We start from the raw sequence: 17,330 nt of genomic DNA on the forward strand, positions 1-17,330 counted from the left end.
GCGGGACCTCCATGTAGACCTTCCATGAGTAATAATCTAAAATATTGCATTTTTGTCCCCCCTCTACATGACAGGATGTGACAAAAAACATGGACAGTGTTTTCAAGGAGCTGTTGGGTAAAGCAGCGCACAGACACGGCGTCGGGGAAGAAGCAAGTGAAGTCACCAAAGCAGGGAAGCCCCGGGAGACTAAACCTCATGCACCAAGCGCATTCGAGCAAGTACGCGGGAGCCCAGCGGGCAAAAAGGGACCTCAAGGAAGAGCCGTATTTCGAAGATGAATTTGGAGACAAGAAAGGAACGTAGAATCCATTCATTTCCATGCACCTCGCTCCCCTGGGCTCAAATCAGTATTGGAGTGCTGGACAATAGAGGAAGGAAGGACGTGTGATAATATTTACATTCGTTTCAATGTATCAGTCTATGTTTCTGCCATAAAGAAAAGCACAGTCGTGTGAAGCTAATTGGAGCTTCTCCCTCCCCAAAAACCAGCGTGGGCCAATGTCCAACCATTAGGGAAGCACCAGGGGGGATAGAAAAAGCAGATATAGACTGTTGGCTGCGGATAGCGGCCGTGGCTCCTATCCAATTCAACAACGTTCATTTTTAACCCATTGGTATTTAGGTTTCCTGGCATCTAGACCAGATTCCTGCTCAGCAGAATGATACCAGCAGGTTGGCACAAGCACAGCCAATAACACCACTAACGATCCCCCATCTTTTATACTGATCATACAATCAGCCAGCATTAGATTCTCCGCGGGAATGAACTAGACATTGTTAGGACGGTGACATTTCGAGAGTATCCGTCCACTTTTTTAGTACTTGCGAAGCGGCTTTCATGTTACTGTGGGGTCCGTTCAAGTTTAAATATGAGTACACTGCGAATAGCACAGGCACCGACAACAGGCGTGCAATGTCAAGGAGATTTATATAGATGTCACTAGGTGGCGCTAGCTGCATCATTTTACATTTTATGCTTGCTATTGAGCAGTTGAGTGAAGTCTATTGAGTGGTACCTTAAAGGGGATCTGTCACCAGGTCAAAAGTGGCCAGTTCTTGGTTTTATTTGCTTCCCTGATTATTCTATTTTTTGTCTTTTTAAAATCCGACATGCAGTTCCAAAGATATGGGCCATTTTGTTTAGTGGTAGTTTGTTTTTTTTCCGGATCTTTTGAAACAGGGCGTGGCTTGCAGGATCCTCAGGGGCGTGGCCCCTCCGATAATAAAAAAAAAAGCCCATATCTCTGAAACCGTATGGCAGATTTAGAAAAAATAAAAAAACATAATTTTCAGGGGAGCAGCGTAAAAAAGATTAAAGCATAAAAATGGAGCCCATATTTGACATAGGCCTCTTTAATAGGGCTAAGTTGATCCTTAATGTAAAAATAATCATTGTTGTCAAATGGTGTTACTTTTAGTGGTATCCACCTACTTGTACTCCATGTGACCACTTTGTTTAAAAGTTCTGTTGCCGCGGGTTATGTTTGCCCACAGCCATACAGTACATTTTGGTGGTTTCGCATGTGCGGTACTGTTTTCAATCTACATTATACTCCCTATACTATGCAGCTGAAAATCTAAGAAAACTACGTGTGTGATGTGACGAGATGGGGAACTGTAGGCCATTGTGTCTCAGCGCACAATTTGGAGCACATTTTGGGAATTCTACACCGAATTTTTAATTAGGATATGAAATTTACAAAAAAAAAGTACTTTTGTGTAATAATAAATTAGCAGATTAGATTCCTTGCCACCAATTTCAAAGCCTACTTTGCGTAATGGGAAAACCCCTTTAATGACCTTCGATGGACGTTGCTTCTCTAGAATTAAAGGGTTACACAGACCAAGGAGCAAAGCCATATGGCAGCTACATGGGCTTCTGAGAGGGGTCTCAGTCATGATTCCTTCACCTTTCGGTATTGGGTAACAAAACTTATCAGGCATTTTTGTATTGTGTGGAAAAACTCAATACCATAATGGAGGCCTATATGGCTTTCTGTAATGTTAACTCAAAACAAAACTGAAAGTAAAACTATCCTTGTTGCCGATAGCAACCAATCAGAGCTGCGCATTCATTTCTTAAACTGTTCAGGTAAAATGAAAGCTGAGAGCTGATTAGTTGCTATGGGAAACAGACAGTTTTCATATAACTGCCCTACTGAGTGTGATATTGGGGTCACTTAAAGATGGCCTGTCACTTGCCATAAATATATATATTTTTCTCCTAGTGTAAATCACGCTGTTTTCCTGAGTCTGACATTGCTTTTCTTTTCTTCCTGCTCCTCTCAATTCCCTGTATATAAATCTAGCCTTTTTTGGCCAAATAGGTGTGGTCTTGAGCTCTTCTCTATTGGCATCTTTTGGAGGACCACGCCCAGTTGGCCAAAAAAGACGATTTATATACAACAGAGCCATATCTCGGGAATGGATAGGAGCAGGAACAAATGAAAAGCAAGGCTGGATTCAGGAGAATCTCAACATTTACATGAGGTAAAAAAAAGGCATATTTATAGCGAGTGACAGGTCCTCTTTTTTAATAACGATACAATACAATCTATGGATAAAGGTGGCACTGTTTCTAGAAGAAAGCGGCCATGTTTTTGTAGTATTGGACAACCCCTTTTAAACGTTGTCTAAAGACGTCTCAAGGCTCATACATGACAGATATCGCTTACTAATAAAGTGACTTGACTTTAATGTGACACTTTTGTCTTTATAAAATTTCCATATTATGTAAAATTTCAAAAGACCGGAGTCCAAATTATTCCAGATTAAAGGAATTTTACTGCTTTCCATACACTTATATCAGTAACGAGATATTCTAAATGTATTCTTCAGGCATATGCCAAATTATTGACAGTGCAGGGTGCCCTTTTTTCAAGATATATTGGTTACCCATATTCAGCCATCTATGGACCATGGTCCTATGGACCATGTTGCTCAGACTGGTCACAGGTTTTCCTGACTCGAACTTGACAGCGTCTTGTACACGTCTGAAGGAGGCTCAAAATGCAGCTCTAAAAACTTTTGTTTGGGAGGATTCGGTAAGTTCAGTCATGATGATTTCATTAGGAACTGGGTAACACTCCACTTCTCCTGTTGTGGTGGAACACAAAAACTAGACTTACTGCGGGGAAAACGTGTAATCTACCGATCAATGGGGCCACCTTCTTACAAAAAGTCACTTTTCAACCAGGCATCCCCTTTAATATGAACCGCCCCAAAAAACTCTTAAAGGCGACCTTTTCATTTTCATAAATTTTTAACTTTTTTACCTGGTATAAATACCACTGTTCTGCTGAATATGGGGTCACTTTTCTTTTCTTTCTACTCCTCTCCGTTCTGGAGATATGGCCTTCTGCTTTATGTATATAAACCCAGACTTGTTAGCCAAGGAGGCCGGAACCTCTATGTGAGCGTTTTCTCGATGATCACACCCACTTGGCTAACAAGACTAAATTTATATATAGAGAAGAAGGAGTTATATCTCAGGAATGGAGAGGCACAGGAAAAAAAAGAAAAAACAGCTCCGGATTCAGTGGCTTTTACAAAAGGTTAAATATATATATATTTATGACAAGTGAAGGGTCCTCATTAGAGAAATATGCTATCCCGTGTTGATTTTTACATGATTATTTTTGTCTCTCATCTTTTTCCATTCAATAACCTCTAATTATAAGGATGTAACAGAGCTGAGCTGTACCGATAGATGCCATATTCCGTGCTCTGCCTATAATAAGCACATAGTCATGCTGGAAAGCAAAAATAACATTTAGTAAAAGTTGCAGGAGGGTGCATAGAAGCAAATAAAATTCACAAGAGTAGGAAAATCTCTGCCTAAAGTCTGCTATTGGAGGGAACCTAAATCAGGCAGATTTTCTGCCTGATCATATCCGTATCAAGAGATAAGTGGCGCCACATTGTCCAGGTGCCACTTATTACTCCCTAAACCCACCAATGATGAGTGGTTGACCATTATTTTATAGCTATTTCTCCAGCAAAATAAACCATACAATATATACACAAAACATTTTTTTATTATCATCCAGGAATGAGATCTTCTCGTCTATGAGGCAGCTTACGGTTTCAATACATTTCCCATATTAATGGCACAAAAGACATGTGAGGGTTCTTTTTATGGACCTGGCACTTTTTTTCTTAGATCGTCTGTTCTTGTAGTTTTGCTTGTGGTTAAAGTCTTTTTGCTGTATGTGCATCATTTTCAAACCTCGCCCTACAGTTTTATCGCCCTCTGTCACTGCTTTTATCTTGGCATAACTCGGCACTCTGGCAGTTGGGTTACCGAAGCTCTAGGGTACCCATGTTCGGTGTGCCTTATCTGTTTGTAACCGTACACTATCCCATATCTTACTGTGATCTTCAAGTTATGGAGAATAGTTTGACTTCTTGAGTTCGGAGCCCATATGGAGTCTTGGAAGAACGTCTTCGCATTGATCTTCTGCGGCTATAGATGTGTGGAGTCTAGGAAGAACGTCTTCACATTGATCTTCTGCGGCTATAGGTCTGTGGAGTCTTGGAAGAACGTCTTCACATTGATCTTCCGTGGCTATAGATGCATAAGACTATATAACAGAGGCCTTTTACCCTATACTCCTGTGCCAGTTCTCACCAAAATACAGCTGTTTGTGCATACAGAGAAATGCCAATAAAACATGGTATTTATACCCACTTTTGTTTTGCGTGCTTCTTTGGGTTAGGTCAGCCTAAATTGGGTCCATTGGCATCATGATATTTTTAATTGGGCATACTTAGTTGGCAGCTTCCCCCAATGCCATTGTCTATTGGTGCCAATTTGGTTTTCACACTTCTTTTCTGAGGGCCACACGGATGCCACCAAGTGCTTTACCCACGGCCTCAAAGATTGGGTCACAGAAGGTACGGAGACAAGCGGCATAGAACTGGCCCAGGCATTGGATTTCCATTTGGTAACTCTTGACGCAAGGGACTACAGCCCAGATGTGACAGAATGAAAGGCAAGCGAAAAGGAAGCCCCACAGAAGGGCCAGCGGAATGCCAAAAACAGCAGAGATCACTCGGTAAAACCAGTATTTGGTGACGGTAAAGGTGGTGTTGCTAGCCTTCCACACGCCGTCAAAGCTGTGAATGCTATCTGGTTCAGCGATTACATCCTCGAAATCCACCTGTAAGAGATGACATGGACCAGTTAAGACCACTGCACTGTGGAACATTATACAGTTAGGGCCAGAAATATTTGGACAGTGACACAAGTTTTGTTATTTTAGCTGTTTACAAAAACATGTTCAGAAATACAATTATATATATAATATGGGCTGAAAGTGCACACTCCCAGCTGCAATATGATAGTTTCCACATCCAAATCGGAGAAAGGGTTTAGGAATCATAGTTCTGTAATGCATAGCGTCCTCTTTTTCAAGGGACCAAAAGTAATTGGACAATGGACTCTAAGGGCTGCAATTAACTCTGAAGGCGTCTCCCTCGTTAACCTGTAATCAATGAAGTAGTTAAAAGGTCAGGGGTGGATTCCAGGTGTGTGGTTTTGCATTTGGAAGCTGTTGCTGTGAGCAGACAACATGCGGTCAAAGGAACTCTCAATTGAGGTGAAGCAGAACATCCTGAGGCTGAAAAAAAAGAAAAAATCCATCAGAGAGATAGCAGACATGCTTGGAGTAGCAAAATCAACAGTTGGGTACATTCTGAGAAAAAAGGAATTGACTGGTGAGCTTGGGAACTCAAAAAGGCCTGGGCGTCCACGGATGACAACAGTGGTGGATGATCGCCGCATACTTAATTTGGTGAAGAAGAACCCGTTCACAACATCAACTGAAGTCCAGAACACTCTCAGTGAAGTAGGTGTATCTGTCTCTAAGTCAACAGTAAAGAGAAGACTCCATGACAGTAAATACAAAGGGTTCACATCTAGATGCAAACCATTCATCAATACCAAAAATAGACAGGCCAAAGTTAAATTTGCAGAAAAACACCTCAAGAAGCCAGCTCAGTTCTGGAAAAGTATTCTATGGACAGATGAGACAAAGATCAACCTGTACCAGAATGATGGGAAGAAAAAAGTTTGGAGAAGAAAGGGAACGGCACATGATCCAAGGCACACCACATCCTCTGTAAAACATGGTGGAGGCAACGTGATGGCATGGGCATGCATGGCTTTCAATGGCACTGGGTCACCTGTGTTTATTGATGACATAAGAGCAGACAAGAGTAGCCGGATGAATTCTGAAGTGTACCGGGATATACTTTCAGCCCAGATTCAGCCAAATGCTGCAAAGTTGATTGGACGGCGCTTCATAGTACAGATGGACAATGACCCCAAGCATACAGCCAAAGCTACCCAGGAGTTCATGAGTGCCAAAAAGTGGAACATTCTGCAATGGCCAAGTCAATCTCCAGATCTAAACCCAATTGAGCATGCATTTCACTTGCTCAAATCCAGACTTAAGACGGAAAGACCCACAAACAAGCAAGACCTGAAGGCTGCGGCTGTAAAGGCCTGGCAAAGCATTAAGAAGGAGGAAACCCAGCGTTTGGTGATGTCCATGGGTTCCAGACTTAAGGCAGTGATTGCCTCCAAAGGATTTGCAACAAAATATTGAAAATAAAAATATTTTGTTTGGGTTATGTTTATTTGTCCAATTACTTTTGACCTCCTAAAATGTGGAGTGTTTGTAAAGAAATGTGTACAATTCCTACATTTTCTATCAGATATTTTTGTTCAACCCTTCAAATTAAACGTTACAATCTGCACTTGAATTCTGTTGTAGAGGTTTCATTTCAAATCCAATGTGGTGGCATGCAGAGCCCAACTCGCGAAAATTGTGTCACTGTCCAAATATTTCTGGCCCTAACTGTATACTGTTAGCTGGCTAGTAGTAGCTTAGTGTGGCTTATATATACAGTATAATCTTCCAAGGTTAGGTTAGATGGTCTTAGAAAGAACCTATCACTTGTCATATATAGAAAATGTTTTATATGGTGTAAATGCCGCTGTTCTCCTGACTCCGGCAATGTTTTTGTTTTCTTCCTGCGCTTCTCCATTCCTGAGATATGGCCCTCTCTTCCCTGTGTATTAATGTAGTCTTCTTAGCCAAGTGGGTGATGTGTTAAGAAGACTTTCACAGAGAATAGTTGAGGACCATGCCCATTTGGCTTACAATACTAAATTTATATACAAGAAAGAAGGGGCCATTCTCAGTAACAGAGAGGTTTATGTTCTTAGACTAGAAGGGGGGCCAATATCACTGGCTTTTTCCCAGGCTATTAATATCAGTCCACAGCTGTCTGTTTAGCCTTTGCTGGTTAGATGTTATAGGGGGACCCTACATACTTTTTTTCTGGGGTCCCCCTGTAAACTAACCAGTAAAGATTAAGAAAACAGCTGTAAGCTATTATTAATAGCCTGTGAACCGTTTGGGTTGTTGGCCCCTTTCCCTGATTATTAACATCAGCCCCCAGCGATCAGCTTTCCCTCTGCTGGTATGAAAATTATGAGGGAGCACACCATTTTTTAAAAAATGGTTTCTGTTAAACACGATGTACACAGCGGGTGCTGAATACAACTCCCATACTTGCCGCCTGTCACGCTCATCGCACGGAGACCAAGTGACAATGATGAGAGCTCAGGACATGGTGCCCGGGAACAGCACGAACTGCATCGCTTTTTCCCAGGCGCCAATGCGTGTCACACTGATGACACATGAATGTCATCTTTGTGCACGTGTGCGGGATGTTTTCCGGCCTGTGGTCCCTGGAAACACATTGACGTATGCACAGACCCACTCAGCTAAAGGGGTCTATGTGGGCAAGTGTCTCCGGTACGCGTGAAAACCGTCACCACACCTACGTGTACATGTGAAGGAGGTCTCACAGAAAGTCCACTCAAGTCTCATCAGTCACTCAGGCTGAATCTCTGTCCTTCCTACCTTCAAGATGGATTACTTTTTTACATTTTTGTTTCTAAACTTCTTCCTAGCATTCGAACTGTTTATTTTTCCATTGACAAGGCCACACCACATAGATGCTTGCTTATCATTGTTGACACAGAGAAAGCACAGCAATTCTGACAATGGGGTTTGAATAGTGCATTATCTTTTTTTAGGCTTCCATAAACCTCCCTCAGCACTCTGGTATATACTGGCAATGAGTCTCCTAAAAGAACATGGCGTCAACCTCGAACTCCACCTCTGCAATGAGATATTGGGTGTATAGGAGCATTGCCCTTGCCCTCTATCTTGCCAGGGGGCGGTGCCCTCCTGAAGATTGACAGCTCGCACCTGTGGCATGTTAGAACTGTAAGCTCTCCCATGCCGCAAGCTTTGCAGGGGCACTGAACGAGGCCAAATCCACCCATCTGGCCAAAATCAGCAGGGGCAGGGCTGCAGTCACACAAGGACCCTGGAGCTTAGGGAGGCCCAAAAAAGTCCCACATGAGAAAACAATACTATTAAAGACCCACAATAGATGGGGGCACTGAGAGTTTGCATTTGTACCCATAAGGTTTAAAGGTACCTTAGTTATGCAACTGGCTTGCAAACCTGTGCTTCTTGTGTAGGAAACCGGCTACCGCTGATTAACTGCAGAGGTGGACGGTAAACAGCAAAATGTATACTATAGAATTAAAAATCATTTTGTTTCTGAGAACGGACAGAATTATTAATACAAATTAAATTGCAAAACTTCTTCTTTTTATACGAAATTTGATATTTTACCCATTTAACAAGATGAGACTTACAACCATGGACGATAGCTGTCATGAAGAAACAACCCCTTTAAGGCATTACAACCATAGTCACATGGGCTGACGATAGCTGTAATGATATGAGACAACCCCTTTAAGGCTACGTGACCGTAGATCCATCTGTGTAGACGTGTAAAGTCCAGGCACACGCTGACCACAGAGTCACGGAGGGCCGGTCTGAACAGAGTCTTATTCCTTTAGGCCAAGCCTTGTGGTTGATCACTGGTATACCGTATTATCAATTTCAGATTGGAGGGGGGGGGGGGATGGGAGATTGGCCCCCGTGATTATTGCTTTATCTCAGCTCTGAAAACCTCCAGAAACTTAAGTGTGCAGAGAATTAAAAGCTTTGCACTTTTACATTAATTAGCTTTTTGCGCAGTGTGAACATTGCATCGCCACCTTTTTAGTATGAAGAGTTATTGCTCCGGGGACGGTCGCTAAGTCGCTGCGGGATGCACTTATAAGGTGCATTAGTGCTGGGGTTTATGAGGATTCCATTAATTCCCTCTATATATTTGTCTCTGAGCGGAGGTGGATGTGGGCAGAGTCTCCAGCTGTCAGACCTCTTCTGCGACTTGTGACAGCAGCCCCCACCAGCAGCCACACGGTGACCAAAGCAGACCTCGTCTGCAGTGTTAAATTTACACAGATCCCGAGTGCTTAATTCACAGGCTCGCCGTACAGAGACCCTAAAACCCCACCCAATCATCTCCGTTTTACACGGCAGTGATTATTCCTGTGCCTCTTTGTTATAATAAAGCTTATTCCGCAGTTCTGAATTATTGGATGGATGACCAACGCCAGGGCTTTCTGTTCTTAAAGGGTTATTCCCATTCCCATTTTTGTAAATAGGTATTGACGGGCAGAGCTTGTAAGTACAAGCAATTTTGCAATTTACTGCTTATTAAAATTTGCAGCTGTTCTTGAGATATTAGCACTTTTCTTTTGTTTACAGCTAGTTGCCTTGGAGACCGACCACTGCTGCTAGACGGCAGAACATGCACAGAGCTTACAATCTCTTTTCTATTGAGCTCGTAAACACTGTTGTAAAACTGGCCCAGGTCGCTGTAAATTTGTAACCCCAGTCAGCTTTAGCACAGTGCTATCCAATATTTCTTATCCAATCTATTTTTTTTCTAATCTCTTACAACACACTTCAAGTATATAGCACAAGCATTTATAACCAAGTACAGGGAAAAGTGGAGACCTTCCAGAAAAGTTGTCAAATCTCTTTGGTGCCTCCAAAAACTTGTGCAAAAGTTTCTGGTTTGTGATAATGGGATGCTGTCATTAGGGAGAACCACTGGTGTCCAAACGCACATTCAGAGGTGAGTATTGGGGTGTAGAGGGGGCACGGGCTGGAAGAAGGGGGAACGTTAATGTGTGTGGGGAAGTTAGGAGAGATTGCCATCAGATGATTGACAGCTAGTGAAAGTGCTTGGTCGGCTTTACTCTAGAAAGGCTGGTATGTTCAATGCCTCCTATAGATAATTACCCAGTAAATTAGAAGAAATCTCCGAATAAGGACATCACCAGCAATTAAGGATTGCCCAGCTGAATTATTGGAAACTGCAAGATATCATACATCACATACAGCCTTAAATTTCACTATAATGTAAATTAAAGGGTATGTGTCTGGATACTTTTTTTACTGAAACTATTGGCATGGCTATATAGGTCCTATAAAAACAAGAAAAATGATACCTGTCTTGTAGTAATCCGATGTGCCAGTGCTGAGAAATCAAGCTTTAAAGCCACATGCAAATTAGCCTGGAAGAGCACTGTGAGGACACAGACACGCCCCAATGCACTTCTAGGTTAAATTTGCATGTGGTTTCAAAGCTTGATTTCTCAGCAGCGGTACATCGGATTACTACAAGACAGGTATCATTTTTATCGTTGTTCTAGGACCTATATTGTCGTACCACTAGTTTCAGTAGTTAAATTGTCCTAAAAGATCCCTTCTAAGTACCCTGGAAAAGTCATGGCACCCCCAAATGTAAAGGCATCTCCTCCATATGCCCCCCCCCCCCCCCAAAGACAAGTGTATTGTGGGGATTGGATAACTTAGAAAGTGCCCTGAATTTCTAATACAATTCTAATATGTAGCAAGGATCTTAAAGGGGTTGTCCATGACCTAGGTGATCAATAAAAAGATTAGTGAGGGTCCTGGGTGTCAGACCACCACTGATTTTATATGCAGACCAGCTCCTATTATCTTCAATAAGAGCTGACCTGCAGTACACGGTAGGGGCCACTTCACAGACTACAGAGCTGTGGGGTCCTGCTCTGTTCACTGTTTACATCCAGCCCCGAGAAGAACGGTGGAGGGAACCAAAGGGTAGAAGTAGTGGACAAGTCCTTCGTTCATGGATGATAGAGTAGCTTTATTAAGCAATGGATAGATAAGGATGGAAAGATAGAAAGATACATGATAGATGATAGATATATATATAGATAGAAGATAGATTGATAGATAGAAAATAGATAGATGATAAATAGATAATAGATAGATAGATAAATAATAGATAGATTATAGATAATAGATAGATGATAGATAATAGATAGATAATAGATAGATGATAGATAGATAGATGATAGATAATAGATAGATCATGAATAGATAATAGATAGATGATAAATAGATAATAGGTAATTAATAGATGATAGATAGATAAATGATAGATAATAGATAGATAGATGATAGATAAATAGATAATTGATAGATAATAGATAAATACATGATAGATAATATATAGATAATAGAGCTATAGATATATAGATAATAGATCTATAGATAGATGATAGATAATAGATCTATAGATAATAGATAAATAATAGATAATAGATCTGTAGATACATAATAGATAGATGATAGATAATAATGATAGATTATACATAGATAGATAATAGATGATAGATAGATAATAGATAAATAGATAATAGATAGATGATAGATAAATAGACAACAGATAGATATTATTCTTGTGTCAGTCCTCGGATAGACTTCATGTTCCTATGTAATATTACAATCTTCCATACACTTCACTTCTCTCTCACCTGCACCACGTCCTGGTTGATATTTTTAGGGTCCCTCTGTACTAAGTCGATCTCCTTGGTGAGGGTGTCAGGGAGGGTCTTGCTCTCCTTCGCAGGCTCCGGGTGCTGGATTTGGGCCATGTTCTGTTCCTTGGTGTTTCTTACTAACTTCTTACCCTGTCGGCGTCCTGCAGCTTCTGCTGGTGAGGCTCTGCCCAGAGTGCTGCCCATGTCCAGAGGAGCCGCCCTATCCCATTTACCACTGGAGAACATCCCAGCACCAGGATCTGGAGCTCGCTGACTGTGACTCTGACTCTACACACATCATTGTATAGTTTTACATTGTGATTATCCAACTACATCTACGGTACTTTTAGGAACTGTACATGGGTTGGAGAGCTAAGGGCAGGTGGCTGACTGCAGGTGTGAAGTTTTCTCATATGTACATCACTATACAGTGGCTTGAGAAAGTATTCACCCCCTTGGCTTTCTAACTATTTTGTTACATTATAACCTGTGTTTAAATATTTTTGTAATTTGATTTGTGTGTGATGCATCAGTAAAAAATAGTCTAAAGTTGGTGAAGTGAGAAAAATATAGGCATAGATTACATTTATGGGATCAAACAACTAAAAATTGGCATGTACAGTACGTATGTATTCACATCTTTTGAAGCCCCTAAAAATTTCTGGTAAAAACTATTTCCTTCATAAGTCTCATGCTTAGTGACAGGACGTCCCCCTGTGTGCAATCTAAGTGTCACATGTCTGTCAGTATATACACTTTACCTTTTCTGAAAGGCCACAGAGGCTGCAACACCATTAACAAGAGGAGCCACTAACCAAACACCATGAAGACCAAGGAGATCTCCAAACACCACCGTGAAGACCAAGGAGATCTCCAAACAACACCATGAAGACCAAGAAGATCTCCAAACAACACCATGACGACCAAGGAGATCTCCAAACAACACCAGGAAGACCAAGAAGATCTCCAAACAACACCAGGACGACCAAGAAGATCTCCAAACAACACCATGACGACCAAGGAGATCTCCAAACAACACCACGAAGACCAAGGAGATCTCCACACAACAACATGAAGACAAAAGAGATCTCCAAACACCACCTTGAAGACCAAAGAGATCTCTAAACAACACCATGACGACCAAGGAGATCTCCAAACAAGTCAGAGACAAAGTTGTTGAGAAGTACAAGACAGGGTTCAGTTATGAAAAAATATCCCAATCTCTGAGAATCCCCTGGAGCACCATCAAGTCCATTATCATCAAATGGAAGGAACATGGCACCACAAAAAACCTGCTAAGAGAGGGTCAGCCACCTAAACTCTCAGGCCGGGCAAGTAGGGCATTAATCAGAGAGCACAGATACCAAAGGTAACCCTCATGGGGCTGCAGAGTTCCCAAGCAGAGACTGTAGTATCTGTCCATACGACCACAATAAGCCGTACACTCCATAGAGGTGACCTTTATGGAAGAGTAGAAAAATGCCTTTACTTGCACACAAAAATAGTATGGCTCGTTTTGAGTTTTCCAAAAGACATGTGGGAGACTCCTCAAATGTATGAAGGTAGGTGCTGTGGTCAGAAGACACCAAAATTGAAATTTTAGGCCACCAAGGTAAACGCTATGTCTGGCGACAAATCAACACAGCTCAGCATCACAAAACATCATACCTACAGTGAAACATGGTGGTAGCAGCATCATGCTGTGAGGATGGCTTTTGGCAGCAGGGGCAGGGAAAATAGTCAGAGTCAAAAGGAAGATGGATGGTACGAAATACAGGGATCTTCTTGAGCAAAACCTGTTTCAGTCTGTCAGTGATTTGAGACTGGGACAGAGGTTCAGCTTCCAACAAGGCAATGATCCAAAGCATACAACTAAAGCAACACTCGAGTGGTTTAAGGGGAAACATGTAAAATGTTTTGGAGTGGCCTAGTCAAAGCCCAGACCTTTATTCAATTGAGAATCTGTGGTCAGACGGGAAGATTGCTGCTCGCCAAAGGAAATCATCTAACTTTAAGGAGCTGATGCAGTTTTGATTGAGGAATGGGCAAAAATCCTAGTGTCAAGATGTGGAAAGCTCATAGACACTTATCCAAAGTGACTTGCAGCTGAAATTACCGAAAAAGGAGCTCTAAAACGTACTGACTTTAGGGGGTTGATGAGTTATGCACACTAACATTTTCTGTTATTTTGTTTTATTTGTTGTTTGCTTCACAATAAAAAGAAAATCAAATGTTCACAGCTGTAGGCATGTGCTCTACATGAACTGATGCAAACCCTCAAAAAACAGTGAAATTGCAGGTTGTGAGGTAGTAAAACACAAAAAAAGCTGAAGGGAAGAGGAGGTGAATATTTTTGCACTCCACTTGTTACAGAACCCCCCAGCACCAAGAATGTTATGCAGTATATGTATGTATAATAGTTTCCATGTGAAATGCATCAGTCCACAGGCTGCGCCCCTGGACAAGATATTCTCTTTCTGACCTCCCCCCACCTTTGTAATTCCCACAGTAAATATCGGCAGGCTCCGGCCCCCTGCGGCTATTGTAATGTATGTCTGGCTTGTTGTTTTCCTATTGGCCTGCCCTGTGTATCTGTGTTATATATTTGTGCTGTAAGTAAAGGGTGTTCTTAGACTGGAAATACGTGGAGAAGCAGTCAGCTTTTATATGCTCTCATGTAATCAAGAAATTCCTGCCGGCGTCCTTCATTCAGAATCTAGCAAAAGCAGCGTGGACCTCCTGAAACCCGGGGTGGTACTGAAAGAGGTACCCCAGCTTGGTAGACCCCGTTACACCACTGTACATAGATAATATTACTTCCTGAATCATCTGAGGCTTCTACTGCTTTCTACATCTCCAATGCTTTACACTGCAGCCCTGCTTGTTTATATTGACTGCTGTGTATAAGCACATACTATCAAACTTTAGAAGGAAGCCACTACATTATGACTTTCCTATCGTATGTGGTTGGCCACGAAGTGTAAACCACCAGCCCATGATTTGACAGATGTACGAGCACCCATTGGCTTATCTCATATTTGTGCCTATTAAATGGTTTTCAATCCCTACATCATATATAAATCTGTAGTAAAATGTGGAAAATGTTAAGAAATATGAAAAATATGTGAGAAATAAAAAATATTAGAAAAAAAGTGATTTATTTTTCTGAAACAGCACCACTCTTGTCCAAATGCTCTAAAGAGCACCTGTTACTTGCCATAAATACCGTATTTTTCCGACCATAAGACGCACTTTTTTTCCTCCAAATTTGGGAGGAAAGTGTGGGTGCGTCTTATGGTACGGATGTAGCATGTGGGGAGGGGGGCAGCAGTGAGTGGGATCGCACTGTTATCCCACTTCAGGATGTCCCCGCTGCCCAGAATCAGCGCTGGAGAAACCATGTGCTCCCGATGATTAAGTGCAGTGAATATTCATTAGCGGCTCCCCGCCCACCTATCAGCTGAGCGGTGAGCCGGGAGCAGCAAATGCTTAAAGGGACTCTGTCACCTGAATTTGGCGGGACTGGTTTTGGGTCATATGGGCGGAGTTTTCTGGTGTTTGATTCACCCTTTCCTTACCCGCTGGCTGCATGCTGGGTGCAATATTGGATTGAAGTTCATTCTCTGTCCTCCATAGTACGCGCCTGCGCAAAACAATCTTGCCTTGTGCAGGCGTGTACTACGGAGGACAGAGAATGAACTTCAATCCAATATTGCAGCCAGCATGCAGCCAGTGGGTAAGGAAAGGGTGAATCAAACACCAGAAAACTCCGCCCATATGACCCAAAACCAGTCCCGCCAAATTCAGGTGACAGGTTCCCTTTAAGCAGGGACACACATGGCTTCTCCAGCGCTGATTCCTGCAGCAGCTGGGCAGGTCTGTGTGTCTGGGGGAGAGGAGGCAGCAGCAGGGGCCGGAGGAGAGAGGAGATCGCTGCATACCTGCCTGCCATGCCTGGGCTGGACACTGAGTTCTGTGCAGGAGGACCTGTGATGATGTCAGGAGTGGGCGGGCTGGAGCATCACATGGCAGCTCAGAGCCCTCCCTCTTCTTGACATCATCACAGGTCCTTCAGGCTCTCCAGTCTCCACTAGAATTTGCAGCTTCCTCATAACCTGTGCTGTGGAAAGGAAAGAGGAACTGCTCTGTGTACAGTAATGGGATGCTCCAGCTTTAACCTCACCATAGTGTGGCTGGCTGCCACATTTAAGAGGTTAGTCTTTACAAAACACAATAAAGCACTCTGCCACTCCTTTGGTGAACTATAACTCCCAGCATGTCATAGGATCTGCAGGACATGCTGGGAGTTATAGTTCTCCCATGGGATTTTAAAGCAGCACTCCAGTGTTATTTTGCAGTGCTGGAGTGGTGCTTTAAATATAAGCCCTGTGCCCCCATTCTTATACTCACCCTCCAGCATCTTCATATAGTGCTTTACAGACACCACACTGGTCCCGCAGCTTCCAACATAATAACATACTATTATATATAATAGCACCACATATAATAGTATGTCATTTATGTTATTAAATATTTTACCACATTTTTTACCTTCAAATATTTTTTTTCCCTATTTTCCACCTCTAAAACCTGGGTGCGCCTTATAGTCCGGTGCGTCTTATAATCCGAAAAATACGGTACATTTTTTTTACACTGATTGAAATCCCACTGTTCTCCTGAATCTGGCGATGTTTTTCTTTTGTTCCTGCGCCTCTTCGTTCCGGAGATATGGGCTCCTCTTTCCTGTGGGTAAATCTAGTATTTAAGCCAAGTGGGCGTGGTTCTCAGCTCTTCTCTGTGGGTGGGTTCTTAATGGCCACACTCACTTGGCTAAGAAAACTCAATTTTTAGGCAAGAAAGAAGGGACCATATCTCGGGAACGGAGAGGCGCAGAAAGACAAGAAAAACAGCGCCGGATACAGGAGAACAGCGGCTTTTACACCAGGCAAAAAAAATATACATTTATGGCAAGTGACAGATCTTCTTTAATATGTTTCCCTTTATTTAAGACCTGAATGAAGATCGGGGAGTCACATAATCCTTGTGATTAACATAAGTCTTTCTATGTATATAAAGCACAGAGGTACTTACCCTTTTTTTCTACCAGTATATTTTTAGGCTTGGAGGAAACCCCCCAACAAGCACGAGCGGGACAAACTCCATGCAACTAATGCTTAAGTTAAAGTCGTGACCCCGGTGCTGCCACCATGCTTTACTTATTTATACCAAGAGACCCTAAAGAATTTAGAAGAACAGACACAATATATCAGGACATAATTTTAGATGAAAATTTCTCGTAAAGTTGAAATTAAATCTGTACAGCGATCTGAATTTACACATTACGGGGTTTTAACAACCTTTTTAGCATTGGAGAACCCCTGAAAAATTATTATTTTTGGGAACCCCCTAACAATTTTTTTTTTTTTGAAAAGAGAAAAAAGAGCAAAAATGTAAGAAAAAAATCTAACACAACCAGTGCACAGGAATAAGAATCTCGGTAAAAGCA

The 17,330-nt window shown here is 42.1% G+C and overlaps 2 protein-coding genes across 3 annotated transcripts in view; one reads left to right on the forward strand and one right to left on the reverse strand.

Annotated features, from left to right (window-relative positions):
- Positions 1-4,692, forward strand: part of ARHGAP4 (Rho GTPase activating protein 4) — a 96,076-nt gene extending 91,384 nt beyond the window's left edge. For both annotated transcript variants that reach the window (XM_069748421.1, XM_069748422.1), the window contains exon 23: positions 75-4,692. In XM_069748421.1, coding sequence (XP_069604522.1) covers positions 75-281 — 207 coding nt within the window. In that variant the 3' untranslated portion in view covers positions 282-4,692. The remainder of the gene's footprint in view (positions 1-74) is intronic.
- Positions 4,684-12,017, reverse strand: LOC138662607 (caveolin-3-like). The gene is made up of 2 exons (XM_069748423.1): positions 11,819-12,017; positions 4,684-5,165 (listed from the first exon to the last, which is right to left on the reverse strand). The coding sequence occupies exons 1-2, from the start codon at positions 11,936-11,938 to the stop codon at positions 4,824-4,826; spliced, it is 462 nt and encodes a 153-aa protein (XP_069604524.1). The 5' UTR covers positions 11,939-12,017; the 3' UTR covers positions 4,684-4,823.
- Positions 12,018-17,330: the final 5,313 nt, after the last annotated feature.

The sequence above is a fragment of the Ranitomeya imitator genome, chromosome 2 (genome assembly GCF_032444005.1).
Source record: "Ranitomeya imitator isolate aRanImi1 chromosome 2, aRanImi1.pri, whole genome shotgun sequence".
In the NCBI taxonomy this organism is placed as follows: domain Eukaryota; kingdom Metazoa; phylum Chordata; class Amphibia; order Anura; family Dendrobatidae; genus Ranitomeya; species Ranitomeya imitator.